Source organism: Lepidochelys kempii, chromosome 17, assembly GCF_965140285.1.
Source record: "Lepidochelys kempii isolate rLepKem1 chromosome 17, rLepKem1.hap1, whole genome shotgun sequence".
NCBI lineage: Eukaryota > Metazoa > Chordata > Testudines > Cheloniidae > Lepidochelys > Lepidochelys kempii.
Genome location: NC_136396.1, coordinates 13,682,733 through 13,699,781, shown reverse-complemented (window position 1 = coordinate 13,699,781; position 17,049 = coordinate 13,682,733). Strand labels below are relative to the sequence as shown.

Genomic DNA, 17,049 nt, shown 5'->3' with positions numbered 1-17,049 from the left:
ATGTATATTTCTTCCTGTTTGTGGCTATGAGGTACTTGCCTTTCTATTAACCTGCTTGGACAAGGGTTTTTTTAGAAATGGATGGGGTGGGGGGTTGAAAATAGCATAGTTCACCTGTATGTAGAGCGGCGCTTGGAAATCTTCAAGCTGTTCAGCAACCATATCAAAACTCAAGGAAATCCAATCCCTTAAATAACATGGCAAGAATAAACTCTTACCTAAGGTGCTGCGTGTGTCTGTCTTTTTCAGAATCCAGGCATTGACATTGGGGATGTCTCGGAGAGAAAAGCATTAAGAAAAAGCTTAAAGTGTAAGAATTTCCAGTGGTACCTGGACCATGTTTACCCAGAAATGAGGAGATACAATAATACTATTGCCTATGGGGAGGTAATTAAGACAAAGCATGTTCTTAACGCACACCAATAAGTATCGTACTGTATAGAGAAATGACACATGAGCATGCCAATGTGTATCTAATCAGAAACCCATTTCAAGATGAACTTGAAGAGCTGCATTTTAGAATCTGTTCACCGTTCCCTGTAATGTTTTGAGCTTTAGGTTCATTCCCAATTTTGGGGTCCCATACATACTCTAAAATGTAAATAGTTACCACAATACTGTGCATGGTCCCTTCTAACTCCATTGGATAAGCGCGTGTGTGTAAAAAATATTTTTTGGAATGTGCTGTCCTATTGTAGTAATTTCTTAACTTACACTTGACCTATCTTTTGCCAGTTTGCAGGGGCCTGGACATATGTGCTCTATAGGGTGTAATCCTTTGCCCCAAAGCCATACCTTTGTGCCATGTAAAGAGATGGAATTCAGTATTGACTGGCATTAGGATCACATGAGAATTATAAAAACAGCTATTCACAGTAATTAAGTAATAATGATCCGTTGCAGTTCGTTTCCCATGGAATAGTGACTGCCTGGGCAGAGTTGCCAAAACTGCCCAGGGATCCCAGCTGGTCATGAATCCCAAGAACATGTCCTGCACCAATGTTATGTCTTAAGCCGAAAACAGAGACAGGAATTTTTAATGTGTGTTATAACTTCACTTGGTCTGTATGGGGAGATTCTGGAGAACAAATGACTACATGAGCAAATCTCATTGCTTGACTCATGTCTCAACACTTCATTCACTTTACAGTATAAATTTAACACAATGTCTGTATTAGTATGTGCAAGCTTCTCCTTGACCTTAAAAGCTCTTTTCAGTTTCCTCAATTTCTCTTCTTCCCCCCCACCCCCCCTCAGACCAGTAGCATATGTGTACATCATTGCCCACCTCTCCGTTACCACCCTTCTCCTAAGTTCCTTAAAAATGCCTGACTAATGGCAAGACTGCACCAGTTTCACTCACAGCCACAGCTTAGGTGAGCATTATGATCTGGATGATTTAAAAGCTATAAAGACTCTGCAGTCTTGCCCACAAGAAGCACTGCATTGACCCCTATGCCCTCTATTACTCTTCCAAAAAGGGGTGTTGCCAGTGCTTGCTGCCAACTGCAACATGGGCACAAGAGCAGAGAGCTCTGACCATGTATCCAAGATGGCTGACTGCATCCTCTGGGCCCCTGGGCAAAGGAGTTGGGACTTTTGCCTAATCGCTAGGCCTGGATCCCATCCTGCTCTCTCATGGTAGCATGAAAAGGGTTCCTGGTGTCCTTCTTCCCCCACACTCCATTGCACCCACATAAGACACCCTGAATTTTATTTCAGGGCTTCTAGAGCACTTCAGCATAAGGAATAAAGAGTGCTACCCTGACCCCCACACCATACCGTGGAAGACTTGAAAACATATCACCACACATGTCTCATATCCTAAATACAGAGGCAACTGAAATCATTGCAACTGTCAGTAAACAATAGTTTTTAGTGGTAGCTATTGTATAAATGCAAGTTATTAAAACTATCGCATATGCAGCACACAAACCTATTGCCAACGATGTGTAAAGCATCTTCTTTTCCATAACACTAAAGGCCAGGGACTTCACTGTGATCATGAGTTCCAGTCTTCCCTCCTGTAAGGGACGGATACGTAAATATGCAATGTTTGTTTCTACAGCTTCGTAACAACAAAGCGAAAGAGGTATGTCTTGACCAGGGTCCGCAGGAGAACCACACAGCAATACTGTATCCGTGCCACGGCTGGGGACCTCAGGTTAGGATTTATTTTCTGTCGTACTGTGTGCACAAATAACAGAGAATCGGCCGAGATTGCTGCAAAGCATAATAAAGATGTGAGGTGGGGTCTGATCCGTTCAGACTTTCAAATGACAAGGCTGGTCTTCCTGTTAAGAATGAAGAGGGCGGGGGGGGTATGTTTTTTTTTTCCATTTACTTAGAGCAGTTTTCTAAATTAAATTACCGTAATCTTGAGAGAGCTAGGCGAAGCAAATAGCCAATCGGCAAAATCGAACATGCCTCATGCAACACATTTTAAGGCATTTTATTTTTCTGTTCATATGCCAGCAAGACAAAGAGACCCCTGGGAAAACAAAGCAAACGGTGGTGGAATTTTTTTTCTGATGACATAACTAGAATGTGGTTTTTTTTGTTTGTTTGTTTGTTTTTTTCAACTAGGTAAGGCTTAAGATGAAGCCTTACTAGACCTTAGCCTCATGCTTGTAGGACACCTCTTACTTGCCCAAGAAAGTATGGGCCAACCAAAAGACTCTTTGGACCATTGTCTTAATTCAAATCACCTTCTGGGCTAAAGATCAGTTCCCTAACTTTTGTTGTTGTCATGGTGTGCGTTTGTGATATGATGGCTTACCTTAGCCTGTGATATAATTTTATCCTTCGATACTTTAAAAAGAAACCTAGTAAATTCACTACAGTTGAATAGTCCTGGCTGGACAGCCTTGGAGTTGGAAATCCTATGTTTTGCCATAGAACAGGTACAGCACAAACAGTGCCATTGCATCCATCTTTAAAACTGGGGGATTATGCTGTGCTTCCAAGATCTGCAAGCCTCCAAGAATAACTTGCCAAGGCTCCTTTGTTACTTTGCATCCTTCTCTCATTCTGACCTGTGTGTCTACTTTTGTGCTTCCTCTTAACCGGGGATCACAGTCCTGGTCACATGTGCCAGGTAGTCATCACCTTCCTTCATCTCCATGGAAGAAGGGCATTTTGAGGTGGGATATGAATGAAGAGTCCTAAGCAAGTTCATGATACTTCTGGCAGTAAAAGAGCCATAATACAATAGGCCACTTGTTTCATTTTTTTTCCTGCTTGACTAAAAGCAGGAGACACCAGAAATCATGAAATTCCTGCCTGACCAAACCCAGGGTCTGTTGGAGCTTGTTCTCATGGGATCTGCAGCCCAATCTCTATATATACACCCAAGAGGTTTTTCAGATAATTTAGCTAAAGATCCAAGTTTTTGGGTGTGCATCAAACTTCAGCCTCCTGAAGTGCTTGAGATTTACCCATCGTTATATGAGCATAATCAAGTGAGAGGTGAGGTGGAAAGGATACAGATCACATGTTCCACAGTCAATGTGCTCAGAGAATGAATGCACCAGTAGATACTGGCTACAGATAGAATTGGGAAGGCAAACCTGCCAGCATCTCATCTGTCATAATTCTCTTTTCTTCTGTTGCTCCCCTTTTTACCTTACTAAAAATTTGTGCATAGCACTGAACAATCAGGTCAGGCATTACTCACCCTACCGCCTCTGGCTCAACATCTGAACTGAAGGGATTACATCATTTGCCTTTTGCTAGAAAAACTTTTCCTGGACCATAAGTGTGCCAAGATCCACTCTATCTAGGCATATTTAACATCCAGGTAGAGTTCTATTTATTAGAAGGCAAGTCATCTGCCTTTGAGTGGGGTTTTTCAGAGAGGAAGGACTGACTATCCTTCCAGAGGCTCTGGGAGCTTTATTGCATGTGATGTATATTATTATTTCCCTTGCTCTACTATGTTGGTTTTAGTTTTTTGATTCCCTCTGTCTTCCAGATGGACAGCATCATGTATATCACCCTATACATGACCATGTCTTCTAATGGTAGATTTAAAAACAACTCTACCCAAGCAAAGCACTACACTGCCACACAGTTCTTGCCCTGGGCAGAGGATGAGCAACAAAATTAGCCACACATGACACCTTGATTAATGCATCACTGAAAAGCATTCCGATATGACAGGAATAAGGGGGTATAAAAAAATATGCAGAATAGAATCTGAGCTCCAAGGTGCCTTTATAAACTGCCACTGTTTGACAAGTTCACTCCTACCTACAAAGTAAGTTCCCTATCAAGCCTTCTTCATCTCCAAAAAAAAAAAAAAAAAAGTGCATAAGTATCCCACAAGGACTCCGGGTGAAGTCTTAATTCCTGGTCCCAGTTGTTCTGTAAGCCAGCATCTCTATTCTCTGGTCAATGAGGTTCTCATTAGAAGTTGTGAGAAAGGGAGGCTCTAAGGTTTATTCTGCTGTTTCTTCCATCAGTGTTACATGAGAGCGCTCAGGGCTGCAATTGCATTCATTAAGATCAAAACTCTGAAATATAACACAATAAAGACCATCACAGTAAGTGCTCACCAGATATTTGCATAATAAGAAGCTTGCCTAAGGAAATCAATTTCTCACATACACCAGAAAGGAGTGCGAGGGGGGCAAAAAGGTCTCCTGCAAGACCAAAAGGTTCCTAAACTTGTTTGAGGTAATTAATTCACTGAAAAGATTTGCAGCTAAAGCATTAGTTTTCTGGCTGAGCAAAAGGCTGTTCCAGCCTATTTAACTGATTCCAGCCATGCTCTGGCTCCATACTGTAGCTTTAGCAGTGGTAGGATAGTCTACCAGAGATGTTTGTCAAAGTCATGTTTGAAAATAGTCTCTCTTCCTCCCGCTTGTGGTAGCACTTGCATATAATAATCAAGCTCTTTTATAGTATTTTCCCCATCTGTCCATAATAGAGCTCTTTACAAAGGAGTTCCCATTTTATGAAAGGGGAGATGATTATGGTAGCATTCAAGTTTACAGAAAGGCCCTGGTGTCAGGTAGACTTGATCCAGTGACTGGTAACTTGCCCAAAGAATGGGCCTGATATTGGCCCTCGTGGTGTGCCCAGCAATGGGCTCAGCTGCTCAGCTCACCTTTCAGGGCACCTGGTTCACCAACACTATTACCATAGAGATGGTACTCGAGTTAAGGCACTAACCTAGGACTTGGGGGGACTTGAGTTCAAGTCCCAGCTCCAGAACAGATTTCAGTTGTGACCTTGGGCAAATCACTTAGTCTCTCTCCCCCTCCTCAGCTCCCCATCTGTAAAATTGGGATAGCAGCACTGAGCTACCTCAAAGGGGTCTTGGGAAGATAAATATATTCAAGGTTATGCAGCGATTGGACAGTATGATGAAAGGGGCCATATAAATACACAAGAAAATGAATAAATAGAAGCCTCCCTTGCTGTAAAGGCCCTGGTTAATCTCGGGCTCTGATGTGTTCAGATACAAGTAGTCTTCCCTTCTGGCCTTCAGCTGGAACATTTGCCCATGTGCCAGAAATGCCGTAAGAGAGCCATCCTCAAAATATTTCCAGCCTGACCTTTGAAGATTCACCAGGGTAGAATAGTGATGGGATACAACATCTCCGTGATGAGATACTAGCTCGCATTGAAGCTGAACTGAAAACTTTTGTAGGGCCACCTGTACCTAGCATGGGATCAATTCACAGTTAAGCCTTAAGGCGAAGATGGATATCCTGTTCTTTGTACAAAGGGAAGGATAAACTAGATCACCCAATGATGTAGCTCTCTTTACTAAGTATAACTTAGCCACTGTTGTGAATGTGCCATTTAATAACAAATTATGCACAAACTGCATATTGCACTTTGTAGACGGAAGCTTATGCCTTTAAGTTTCTGACTATGAGAAACTAAACTGATACTGCCTGCTAACCTTGGACTTTGAGATGAATGACTAAAAGCAGGTTATTTCTTCCTTCCACTGGGGTTTTTTTTTTTTTATTAAACTTAATGATGTTTTCTTTTCCTGTGTGGTGATCTGCATTAAAATGTTGCATTACTGTTTGTTTGACTGGCAGGCTCAAGGAAACCAGCTCAAAGCAGATTTTTCTTTCTGATCCACGTTGTTCCTTTCCTCTCCAAACCATGAAAGAAACAATGAGCCCCAATTAATGTGGGCATCTAATGGTATGCCCAGCTGCTCAAAAAAAGAGAATGGCATTTGGGCACATAAAGCAAACATTTACAAGCCAAAGCATTAGATAGATATGTCTGCTCAGTGATTTTGGTGTTCTGGTAAAATGCAATCTGGCTTCAGAGCCTTGCGGTCAGATGCATAGTGCAGCTTGTATTGCCGATAAGATTTTTTTTTGCTTTTGCTCAAAGTATCTCTATGGCCGCATTTGTCTCCCTTTTTGTTGTTTCCTCTGTTTATCTTCCCTTTAGCGTTCCTTCCTCTCTTCTTTCATATAAGGCTTTCATTCATTTCTAGGTTAATTCATCACCAAGAGTGAATGATGAAGAATCCCTTTATCCTGTAATTAAATTGAATCTGTTCTTGGACTCACTTTCTGTTAGCTGCATCTTTTAAGTGATATATCATTACTGCAAAGTATTTTTGATGATGTATTACAGTAATGTCATTGGAGTGACAGAACTGTGGTGATATATTGGCATAATAGAAGGCACTATAAAACAAGATAATGTCCATCCAGCAGTGCCTTCCTTCCCTTTAATTATAGGATAAAATGTTTTCCTCAAACAAACTTGTTAAGCAGCAGGACCCTGGGACAAAGCCACTAATACTGAAATAATCCAGAAGAATGGTGTATCATTGGGGGACAAGTAGCATTTAGATTGAGTTGTTTAAAAAAGAAAATACTGTACTCTTTTATGTATTGTGGCTAGTTGAGAAGCTGGCCTCTGCAGAAAAAGCTAAACAACTCTATATTATTTTTTGATAGTCAAGGAACATCATCACGACTTATTTCCCAGGTCCGAAGAAGTCTAACTTTCTTCCATCACCGAGGAGCAATCAGCCAGAAATAGTAATCAAAGAGTGTATATTGTTAATGTCAGGTTTACAAATGAGGAGATCAAACTGAATGATGCAACAGTGCATTTGTAGAGTGTGAGGCTTACCCAACTGTTTAAATTTGCAGAAGCTACAGGTTAGCTAAATTATGTAATCTTTACTTTACCCCCTCCTTCCCTCTTAAAAACACAGGCAGCTGCCACCCCCTTTCAACAGAGGTATGGTTACACCATCCCCTTCTGGATTGGAAAGAGATTTAGAATAGTGATACTTGGAGGTTCTAGGGCCAGGCTCTTAGCACATCCTCACTTATTAATCTGAGGGTTAGGTTGTGCAACCCTTACATTGGTGAGCATTTGCTGAGAGGTACAGTCTTATGGGGCTACTTGTGGACATGTTCAACCTTCTCCAAAGTCAGCAGTGAGCCTGAGGCAGTGTCACTCCATATTAATTTCCTTTAACGGTTTGGTCATTAGATCGTTGTTGGTTTTCTTAAGGGTTCCTCTTGGATTTCTTCCCTTTTCCCCTGTTTCTCTCTCTCTCCCCCTTTCTAGAACTCCTCACATCCTAGTGGCCTGATAGGGTAGGTCTGTACTGCACGCTAAATGCAGGCTCAGGTCTGAGTTCAAGCCCCCCTTCTGTCCACACTGATCAGTCTCACTCAGGTCAGCGTACACTCAGGACCTAAATTCTCAGACACTGCTGAGGGGGTTGATCAGTGCCCCCAAAATCCCACTGAGACGCCGGTCCAAGCTCTGTTTTACAATGTGAACGCAGGTCAAGCCATGGCCTCAAGTCAGAAGGGTCACATGAATATGACTGAGAGACTCGGGTTCAGCAATTTGAAACCCAGGCTTTCAGTGCTGTATAGATGCTCGAGCACTAGCTTAGAAACACCAAGTCCACAAGCCTGGGTCTCACTTGGGTCTGTAATGCAGTGTAGACCTACTCATAGAGGTCTATATGGTAATTCCTATGGATTTACTTCCTCTCCTTTTCCCTAATCCCTAGAGATGTCCATACTCCTCTGCAACATGGTCAGTCCTTGCCAGTGGGGGACCCATTCAAGAATATGAACAAGGTGGCCTGTAGAAGTTAGCAGTGTAGAGTACATCCATTAGAAGTAACATCTCACACCCTGCCATTTTGATCTGTGGAAAGTGTGACTTCCCACACTCCCCATGACTTCTATGCAATCTCCTTGTTGAAATGTGGGCTAGTGCATATAGTCCAGGGGGAGGAGGAGGGGCAGTGGTGGAGGCAGATGAGATGGGGAATGGGGCCAGGCTCCCTGTGAGAGTCAGGCCTAGGCTCTGCATGCAAGTTGCAGCCAGGTTCCCTGGGGGACTTGCTGCCCTGGCTCAGGGGCAAGCTCTGCTGCCACCTGCATGTGGCCATGGCCTTGAATGGTTCCTCTCTGCCAGCTGGTGTGGGCCAGGCCCCCCAAGCAACACAGCTCCTGCATGACCACAGGGCCTTCATCTTCCACTTCTGCAGGTGAATGGGGCCTGGGAAGAGCAGAGGGCTGGGACAAGGGAGCCCTGGTGGTGCCAGCCCCCTACAATGCCTCCAGGGGTCTTGGAGCCACAGCTGGCTTTGGGACTACAGGAGTCAGGCCCCCCGCACCTTGCTGTGGGGATTGGAGGAAGGCAGAGGGTGTCCAACCCCTGTTGCAAGCTAAAGGACCCTGCTGCCAACTTGCCATGTAGTTAGTTATAAAATAGATTTTAGGTCCTGCATCCCCTCCCTCCAGTTTGCCCATATACACTTGTCTCCTTCCCCCCTACCCACACCTCTACGCTGAAGGCAGAGTACGTTACTTCAGTTGAGGGCACCAAAACTGCAACTTCAACAATAGTGGCCCTAACTTTAGAACCAAAACATCACACCTTTCATGCATCCTTCATTCAGAACACAAGGGGATTTGTACTCCTCAATCACTGGAGCTTATTTGAAAATCACACCCTTAAACTTATTTAACTCATCAATGCACGTGCACAACGTTAACTCTCCGAAACAGCCTTTTCCAGCAGTGATACTTTCCAGGAATAACTGTCCTCCGCTTTGAGCTGATGAAAAAGACTGAAGAGTAAAGCAATTGCAAGCTCTGTTTTGGTTGACAGTGAGGTAGATCAAATAGTATGCAATACGCTGAAGTCAATCCAGAAATACAATCTGGGCTTTATTTATCTGGCTATTATACCAAATAGGTTGCACATGTAATATATCCATTTTGATCGATTTCTCATAAGATCCATGTTTGTTCCTCAGATTATTTCATTTTCCCATTGTCCCTTGCCTTCAGGACCTGATCTGATTTTTGCTCTAGTTGCTTTTCCCACCTCAAAAGGAGATAACATCTAAGCACAGAAATTTTATTGCCTTGTGGGCACTAGGCCAACAGGCTAAAGAGAAGCTGCCAAACATAATGAAAGGAAAGATGCCTAATACAATAATTGTATACGTGGTCACTAAGGTTTTAAAAGCGGCATAAAGAAAAATACTTGCACTGCATGCATGCGCTTGCAGATGGATTTTTTTAGTCCTTGAAAAATTTGTGAGCTACTGTTCAAATACTAATTCAGTTTGGTTGCTTTACTAAAACACAAACTGTCAGTCAAGAATTTCACTGCTGAGGATTTGAAACAAAAACATCAGCGCCAATAAAAACAGATAATCCAGAATTTCACCATTCTGCAATACTTGATTTGCTCTTAGAGTAATTCTACTGCTTTGTTCATATGGTAGCCCTGTTGCCAGACAGTCTCATCACACTTTGCAGAGTTGAAGTAATTAAGCTTCTGTGATGCAGGTGAGCATTATACCTGTTTTGCAAATGAATAAACTGAGGCACAGAGAGGTTAAGTGTCTTGCCCAGGGCCTATTCAATGAGTCAGTGGCAGAGTTGGGAATAGACCCCAGCAGTCCTGATGTATATGGTGCTGCATTAACCTCTAGAAGGCGCTCCCTCCTGTTCCACAGACCCAACCCTAACACAACTGAGGGCTCTGGCCAAAACCACAGGGGAAAAAACTTGTCAATGCACAGTCAGGGGAAGTTTGATCACGATGTTACAGCTAAAGGGTCATGTGTTTTACTGTATCAGAGCTTTCTTCAGTGCAAGGAGAGCATGGTGGGCAGAATGGTGGGGGATAGTGGGTTTTGTTGTGAGTTATAGCTTAGGTCTTGCTTAGATTTACGACACTAGTATAATGTTCTTAAGGAATCATACAGCAGTGGCGGCTTGGCATTGCATAGCCCTCTCCTGTTCTCAGCCAGTTCTAGTCAGAATCCAGCCCCCTTTGTCCCAGCTGGAGAGCAAACCTGGGAACTTCAGCACCAAACACACCACAACGCTGCCAAATGATCTGAAGGAGTCGATGAGCTGTTGATAAATAGCATGCTGTTATAGTCACAAGCCTCTAGAGACACAATCATGCACGCCAACCCAGAGCAATGCGCTTGTATGTCTAAATCCAACATAGTGAAGTAAAGATGAAATTAGAAACAAATACCTTAATCAGCGGGATCTGCTTTTATTGGTTCAAGTCAAACCCCTTTACATCGTTTTTAACCTGATTTTGGATGTTTAATTATTCCAACAAAGATAACCACAACTCCCAGTGTGATTTACTGCCTCTCTTTAAGCATCTGGGTCACAGATATATTCAGTTAATTAATGTGCTGAATACTTCTCATTTGTCTGCTGGATAATAGATTGATTCATAATTTAAATAAGCAGCTGTGTATACCTTTCCCCTGAATTATAAAAGGCAGGCTGCTGTCATTCATCTCTTTTTACTCTGTGAATTTAAATACGTCTAGGGAAATATTTTTTTTTAAACTTTGCAAATATCAGCCTTTTCTTAAACAACAATGCAGATCGTTGGACAATAAACAACAGGAAGGGACGTGAGGGGGGCAGTTGTCTTCCTATAGCTAATTTCTGACCAGTAGCAAGACTTCACTCTTTCCATGGCTGAGGACAAGACAGCTCTGATGCCTTCCTCTGGTGCTATCATTCAACATTTCCTCCAGAACAGACAGAATTTTCAGGGTGCATGGGGGAAACGAGATATACAGTTATGCATTAGCAGGATACTGACGGATACTCTAGTGTGTTGGAAATGGTCACACCAGGAGGCTTTTATATCATCTATAGCTGTACACACATATGGTGAACAATATGGGGGATCTAAGATTGGATCAGTTCGTGAGGGACGTGATCACAAATCAAATCCTTCACTTGGCTACCCTTACCTATTGGCTGCTATTTTCTAACTATGCCTAGCATAGCTGGAGGGCTGCTCTGGACACACCGACAAGGCATTTAGTTGTCAGAAGAAGAACCCACAGCTAAGCATCTCAGAATCAATAGAATGGTCCAGCATGACCCAAACTGGCTACAGTCTAAAACCACCATGACTAGGATAGTATCAATACCAAATAAAGGCCAAAGGATCCCCCCCAGGGGGTTGTTAGTTATTAAAGCTCAGATCCATAAAGGTATTTAGGTATCAAACAACCCCCACCCCCGGTCACCTGCATGTGTCTGCAAAACTGAGCTAGAAATTTCCTGAGTACAGGCTTTTGCATGTCATGCCCATCTCCTGTACTCACTAGCTCAGTCCCCTCTGCATCTCTTCTCTAATGACATTCGAGAAACGCTAACAGTCTTTTTCCTCCCATCTCCTCAGCTTGCCCGCTACACCAAGGAGGGATTTCTTCACTTAGGGGCCCTTGGGACCACGACTCTCTTGCCAGATACCCGCTGCCTGGTGGATAACATGAAAAGCCGGCTCCCTCAGCTCCTTGATTGTGAAAAGGTCAAGAGCAGCCTCCATAAACGCTGGAATTTCATACAGGTTTGTGAGGCTGGGGCTTTCGCCTGCTTCTCCTCCCTTTACCTATGCCTCGTCTTTATAGCAAGGAGGAAGCATTTCTTCAGAGGTAGGGGCTACGAGCCAACATGCTGCGAGAGGAGATGTTTTTGTGCCCCCTTTGCTACTTTTACTCTCACAGAAATTGCTCAGCCTAAGAACAATTTAACGTTGGTGAGATTAAGGATGTTTCTCCTTCTTCCTAAGTCTTGTACTGCTGGTGCATAAGGCCCAGAAATCGATATTCACGCCATGCAGCCATAGATTCGTCACAAAATGGCATCCCAGAATAGGATCAGGCAGACCTCAGAGACTGAAAATTGCCTTTGTCTATGTTGGGAGTGTGTAATATATTGGCTAAACGTGTGTGATCATGTCTCCCTCACACAGAGGTTAAGACCCTGCTACTTGCAGATTACAGATTTTCTCAGTTAGCTGAAGTGGCAGGGATGTATGCACTGAGGGCTGAAGGATTTCATGGATTATTTTAATGGACATTATTTCTTAGTTTGCCTTAGTGCCCGCCCACCAAGTGTTAAGCACTTACCAGGTCCAGAGGAAGACATAGTCCCTGTCCCAGTGATGGCATGCAGTCACCTGTTGGCTACACAGAAAGTTCTTACCTATATCTTTGATTTTAGAATGGTGCGATCCTGAATAAGGGGACTGGGCGCTGCTTGGAAGTGGAGAGCAAAGGAATGTCCGGCATTGACCTAATTCTTCGCAGCTGCACGGGACAAAGATGGACAATTAAAAACTTCATCAAGTAAAGGTGTAAGGGCCAGAGCAGTCTGAAGAGCTTCACTCACAACACAAGTGACTTGGACCAATCAGACAGGGATCCTTTTCACAGCTTTGGAAATAAATATAAAAACAGAGCTTTATTCACGGTATCAGGAGAGGACCTTGGGGGAAGTGGGCATTTGTGGAGTTTTTTTTATTGTTTATTAGTCTCTCACAGCTGATTCCAACTGGGTGAAATTGGGTCAGAACTGTTAGTTTCATCTAGCAAGAGCTCTCAAGGTATCACTTATTTCTGCTGGAATGAAACCTGTGCAGTCTTATGGATGGTTTATTGACGGGGAAGAGCTGCTTTCACAAATGACTTGAAGCTCTTAGCAAGGGCCATCAAGGTTTATACCAGGACCAGAGTTAAGAGACCTTGGACAAACCCACTTGTCAAGCAAGAGCATTTGTCTGTCTAAAACAGAAAAAGATTGCCAAGTTTGGAAGCCTAAAGTGAGCTGAGTTAAAGTCATTAGGTGTTTTTAAATGTCTCTTCTCTCCTATCCACCTTCTTCTTCATCCTGGGACAGGCATGCTTTAAAGTGACAGGTCTCAAAGGCATCTCCAAATAGCCCATTGATTTCCCTCTCCCAACAGCAGGATACCAACTATACATACAAAATGATGGGGTCTCAAGTAGCTGTTACAACTCAAGAAAGAGATTTTGGCATCATCATGGATAGTTCTCTGAAAACATCTGTTCAGTTTACTGGGGCAGTCAAAATAGCTAACAGGAGGTCAGGAACCATTAAGGAAGGGATAGATAATAAGACAGTAAATATCATAATGCCAATACAGAAATCCCTGGTGCACCCACTTCTTGAATACTGTGTCCAGTTCTGCTCCCCATCTCAAAAAAGATACATTAGAAGTGGAAAAGGTACCAAGAAAGGCAACAAAATATAAGGGGTATAAAACAGCTTGCATATGAGGAAAGATTAAACAGACAGAGACTGCTCAGCTTAGGAAAGAGACGACTAAGGGAGGATGTGGAGAAAGTGAATGAGGAAGTGTTATTGACCCCTTCTCATAACACAAGAACCAGGGGGTCACCCAATGAAATTAATAAGCAGCAGGTTTAAAACAAACATAAGGAAGTACTTCTTCACACAATGCAGTCAACCTGTGGAACTCGTTGCCGGGGGATGTTGTGAAGGCCAAAAGTATAAGTGGGTTCAAATAAGAATTAAATAAGTTCCTGGAGGATAGGTCCAACAATGGCTGTTAGCCACAAGAGTCAGGGATGTAACCCTGTGCTCTAAGTGTCCCCTATATTCTGTTTGCAAGAAGCTGGCACTGAATGACAGGGATGGCTTACTTGATAATTGCCCTGTTCGGTTCATTCCCCCTGAAGCACCTGGCACCAGCCACTGTTGGAAGACAGGGAACTGGGCTAGATGGAGCATTGGTCTGACCCAGTGTGGCCATTCATATATTCTTATCTCATGCCAATTCTTTCATTACTCTAAATCAGCTGAAATAAAAAAAATATGATCTTCTGTTGCTTCCCCCTCCACTTAACACGTATGCCTCCTCCAGCAACAGCAAAACCCTGCTTCAGTCTATAAGGCTGTTTAAAGTAGTTATCTCCTGTACTTTCCACCTTCTAACAATTGCAGTAACCCACCACATGCAGAATGGATCTCCTTTTCCCACGCCTTTGCCAAATGGCAGCCAAATCCCACCACCACCCTCCTGAATGCGTTCTCCTCTAAAAACACCTTCCAGTTTTCCCCCCAAAGTGATTGCTGCTCCTTCACATTGATTTCAAATGATTACCCCATTGCAGGACCAGTCCAGTGTGCTCTTAGTGAGGATGGCCAATGGAAGTCTTCTTTCCCAAGGGGCAGCCAATCAGCTGAACAGCAAGATGCTGACCAGCCAACAGCATGCTGAGCAGCTGACTTGCTTTGCTCCACACTGGAGTTTCAGCACCAGAACTGCCTCTCCTGCAATTCTTCTTTATCCTATTGCTGTTCTTTTGAAAGTGAGGATAATTATGCTTGTTTGCAGGTCATGCCAAGAACAAGTAAGAGGAGAGAAGATCCTACCAAGGCAATCCTCTGAGTGAAGCAGTGGGATTAATTTTAAAAATACACTCGTGACAAATGAAGACAAAATAATAATAAAAACCCCTGATCTTCGTAGTGCTTTAGTCCTACTCCCTGTGGTGGGTGTTTGAGCACATTCATTGTACCATGTCTGGTGTATCCCTGCTTGCCACAATCCTGGCCTCTGTGATTCTTCATGAGCTTTGGCTAAGTCAGGGGAGGGAGGTAAACAGATAAATGAATGTAGTTTGTTTCAATGCTGATTTGCCACAAGTTCCTGCTCTGGCAGCCATCAAGGCTAATTACAGCAACACAGTGAAGGTGGCATTGTCACGTTCTCAATTTTCAACCACAAGAATATGCACTACCCAATTTATTCAGCCATGATAGGTGACCCCCAGATATTGCGTTTGGGTCCCAATGTCAGGGTAATTGAGAAGGGGGAATAGTGACAAACCAAGTTACCAATGTTCACATGAACGTTAAAAGAATTCATTTCACATCAAGCTGTGTCTGTTGTGGGGAGGGGGGAACCTCTTTTCTTTGTCTTTCTCACAGAATAATAATTTTTCTGGTTGCCCTCTGGTCAGGGTAAGTATAAAATATATTAATATATGAGAAGTACGTGTAAATATCATTCCCAAAGACTGGATGTACCCAGAGTTGTTTGCTGCAGAGCACTCGTGCCTGTCTTCCATTCGGGTCATGATGAAGCTACCTTGATGTTTAATGAGTTTCATTTTCAATGCCATGCAACAGGTTTATAGCTGATGTTTTAGTAATTTATTGAACAGAAGCAGATGTATTTCATTGTTCCTTCTACAGCAATGAACATCATTGTTCAATCATGCTTGACAAGACTCCCCATTGGCATTTCTCTGATTTTTTCACCCTTGCTGTCCTTAATGAAGTGAAATCTTTCAGTTATCCTGAATTGCACAGTACGGAGTCATTGTAAAACTTTGCTCTCTTATTAGCTGTTGCATCATCTCTTGTGTAATAAATTTTAGCACTTACAAAACCAGCATGATGTGTATGTTTTAAAATGTCTGTAAGTTTCCCCCTCTTGTTCATTGCCACCTGGTAACGAAAATAATTTGCCAAGAAACTTTTCACTGAAAAAACTTGCGGTGGTGGCGGGGGAGGGTTATGCGACAAAATTAATGATAAATGCAGTACAATTATCTCTAAATGAGCAATTCATTTGCTAAAGGTCAGCCGTGGAAATCATGTATTGCGTAGTGTTGGGAGAACTCAAAATGTTTCAGCATAACCACCCCAAAAGTTTGCATGTTTATCTGAAACTTTTATGACTATTCCAAACCCAGAGGCCAGTCCTGCCACACTTAGGCATGTAGAATGCTTTACTCACACATGTAAAGTTACTTATGTAATTGAGTCAGTGTTTGCAGGACTGGGTTCCGAGTGAGTCTTGATATTTGGACTGCTGATCTCATGGTGAAGACAGTTCTCTGTGAGAGTTTGGGTACTTCTTGTTGACCAGAAACAGCTTGAGAAGAACCTGTTGTTTTATCGCTTCTGCTTCCAGTTCTGGATAGAACCAGGAAGTAATACAGTCAGCCACTAAGACCCATCTCTTTGCATCGGGCTTTGTCTGAAAGAGATGATTCTGGGGAAGAAACGGGACTTATTTTGTAATGGGATTCCATTTAAGAAGAGATTGTCAATGAGTATTTTGAAGCTCTTTGATATTATCATTTTATAAATTATCATATAAGTAAATGTAAGAAAATGAAAAGTGAAGAGGATTTTGGAAGTGAACAAGGCATTTCTGATTTGGTATTCAAATGGATATAGGTTTGGGAAGAGGGAAGAAATTCCCCTAAATTGGTTTCCAATCAGCATACATAGAAGGCTTTAAAAAGATCAAGAAGAAAACTTCAGCAGACAAGCACCTGGGTGCAATCCTGGCTCTACTGAAGTCAACAGGAGTTTTACCACTGACTTAAATGGAGCCAGGATTTTACCTCTTGTATTCATTTAAAGTTCTTACATTTAGGATTGTAAAATGCAGAGACAGGCCAAAAACAAAACCTGAGATTCAAACTTTGGTGCTTTTACAGATCTGGATCTAAATGTTGCATCTTGCATCTCTCTCTCTAGTTAATTGCTTCAACAAGCAGTGTCCAGGTGGCTTGCCTCTCAAGTAATTTAGAAAGGATTGGATGCCACTGAAATGTGGAGGGACTCGTTATCCTCTGCTCCCTATTTAACACAAAGGTGGGTTGTTTTTTTTATAGAAATGGAACTTAAATTTTAGAAAAAGAAGAATGAAAGGGAGATTGCTTATACAGAT

The 17,049-nt window shown here is 42.7% G+C and overlaps 1 protein-coding gene across 3 annotated transcripts in view; it reads left to right on the top strand.

Annotated features, from left to right (window-relative positions):
- GALNT17 (polypeptide N-acetylgalactosaminyltransferase 17) overlaps positions 1–15,750 on the top strand; it is a 281,455-nt gene extending 265,705 nt beyond the window's left edge. For all 3 annotated transcript variants that reach the window (XM_073315115.2, XM_073315116.2, XM_073315117.2), the window contains 4 exons: positions 250–387; positions 2,069–2,164; positions 11,713–11,880; positions 12,537–15,750. In XM_073315115.2, coding sequence (XP_073171216.1) covers positions 250–387; positions 2,069–2,164; positions 11,713–11,880; positions 12,537–12,665 — 531 coding nt within the window. In that variant the 3' untranslated portion in view covers positions 12,666–15,750. The remainder of the gene's footprint in view (positions 1–249; positions 388–2,068; positions 2,165–11,712; positions 11,881–12,536) is intronic.
- Positions 15,751–17,049: the final 1,299 nt, after the last annotated feature.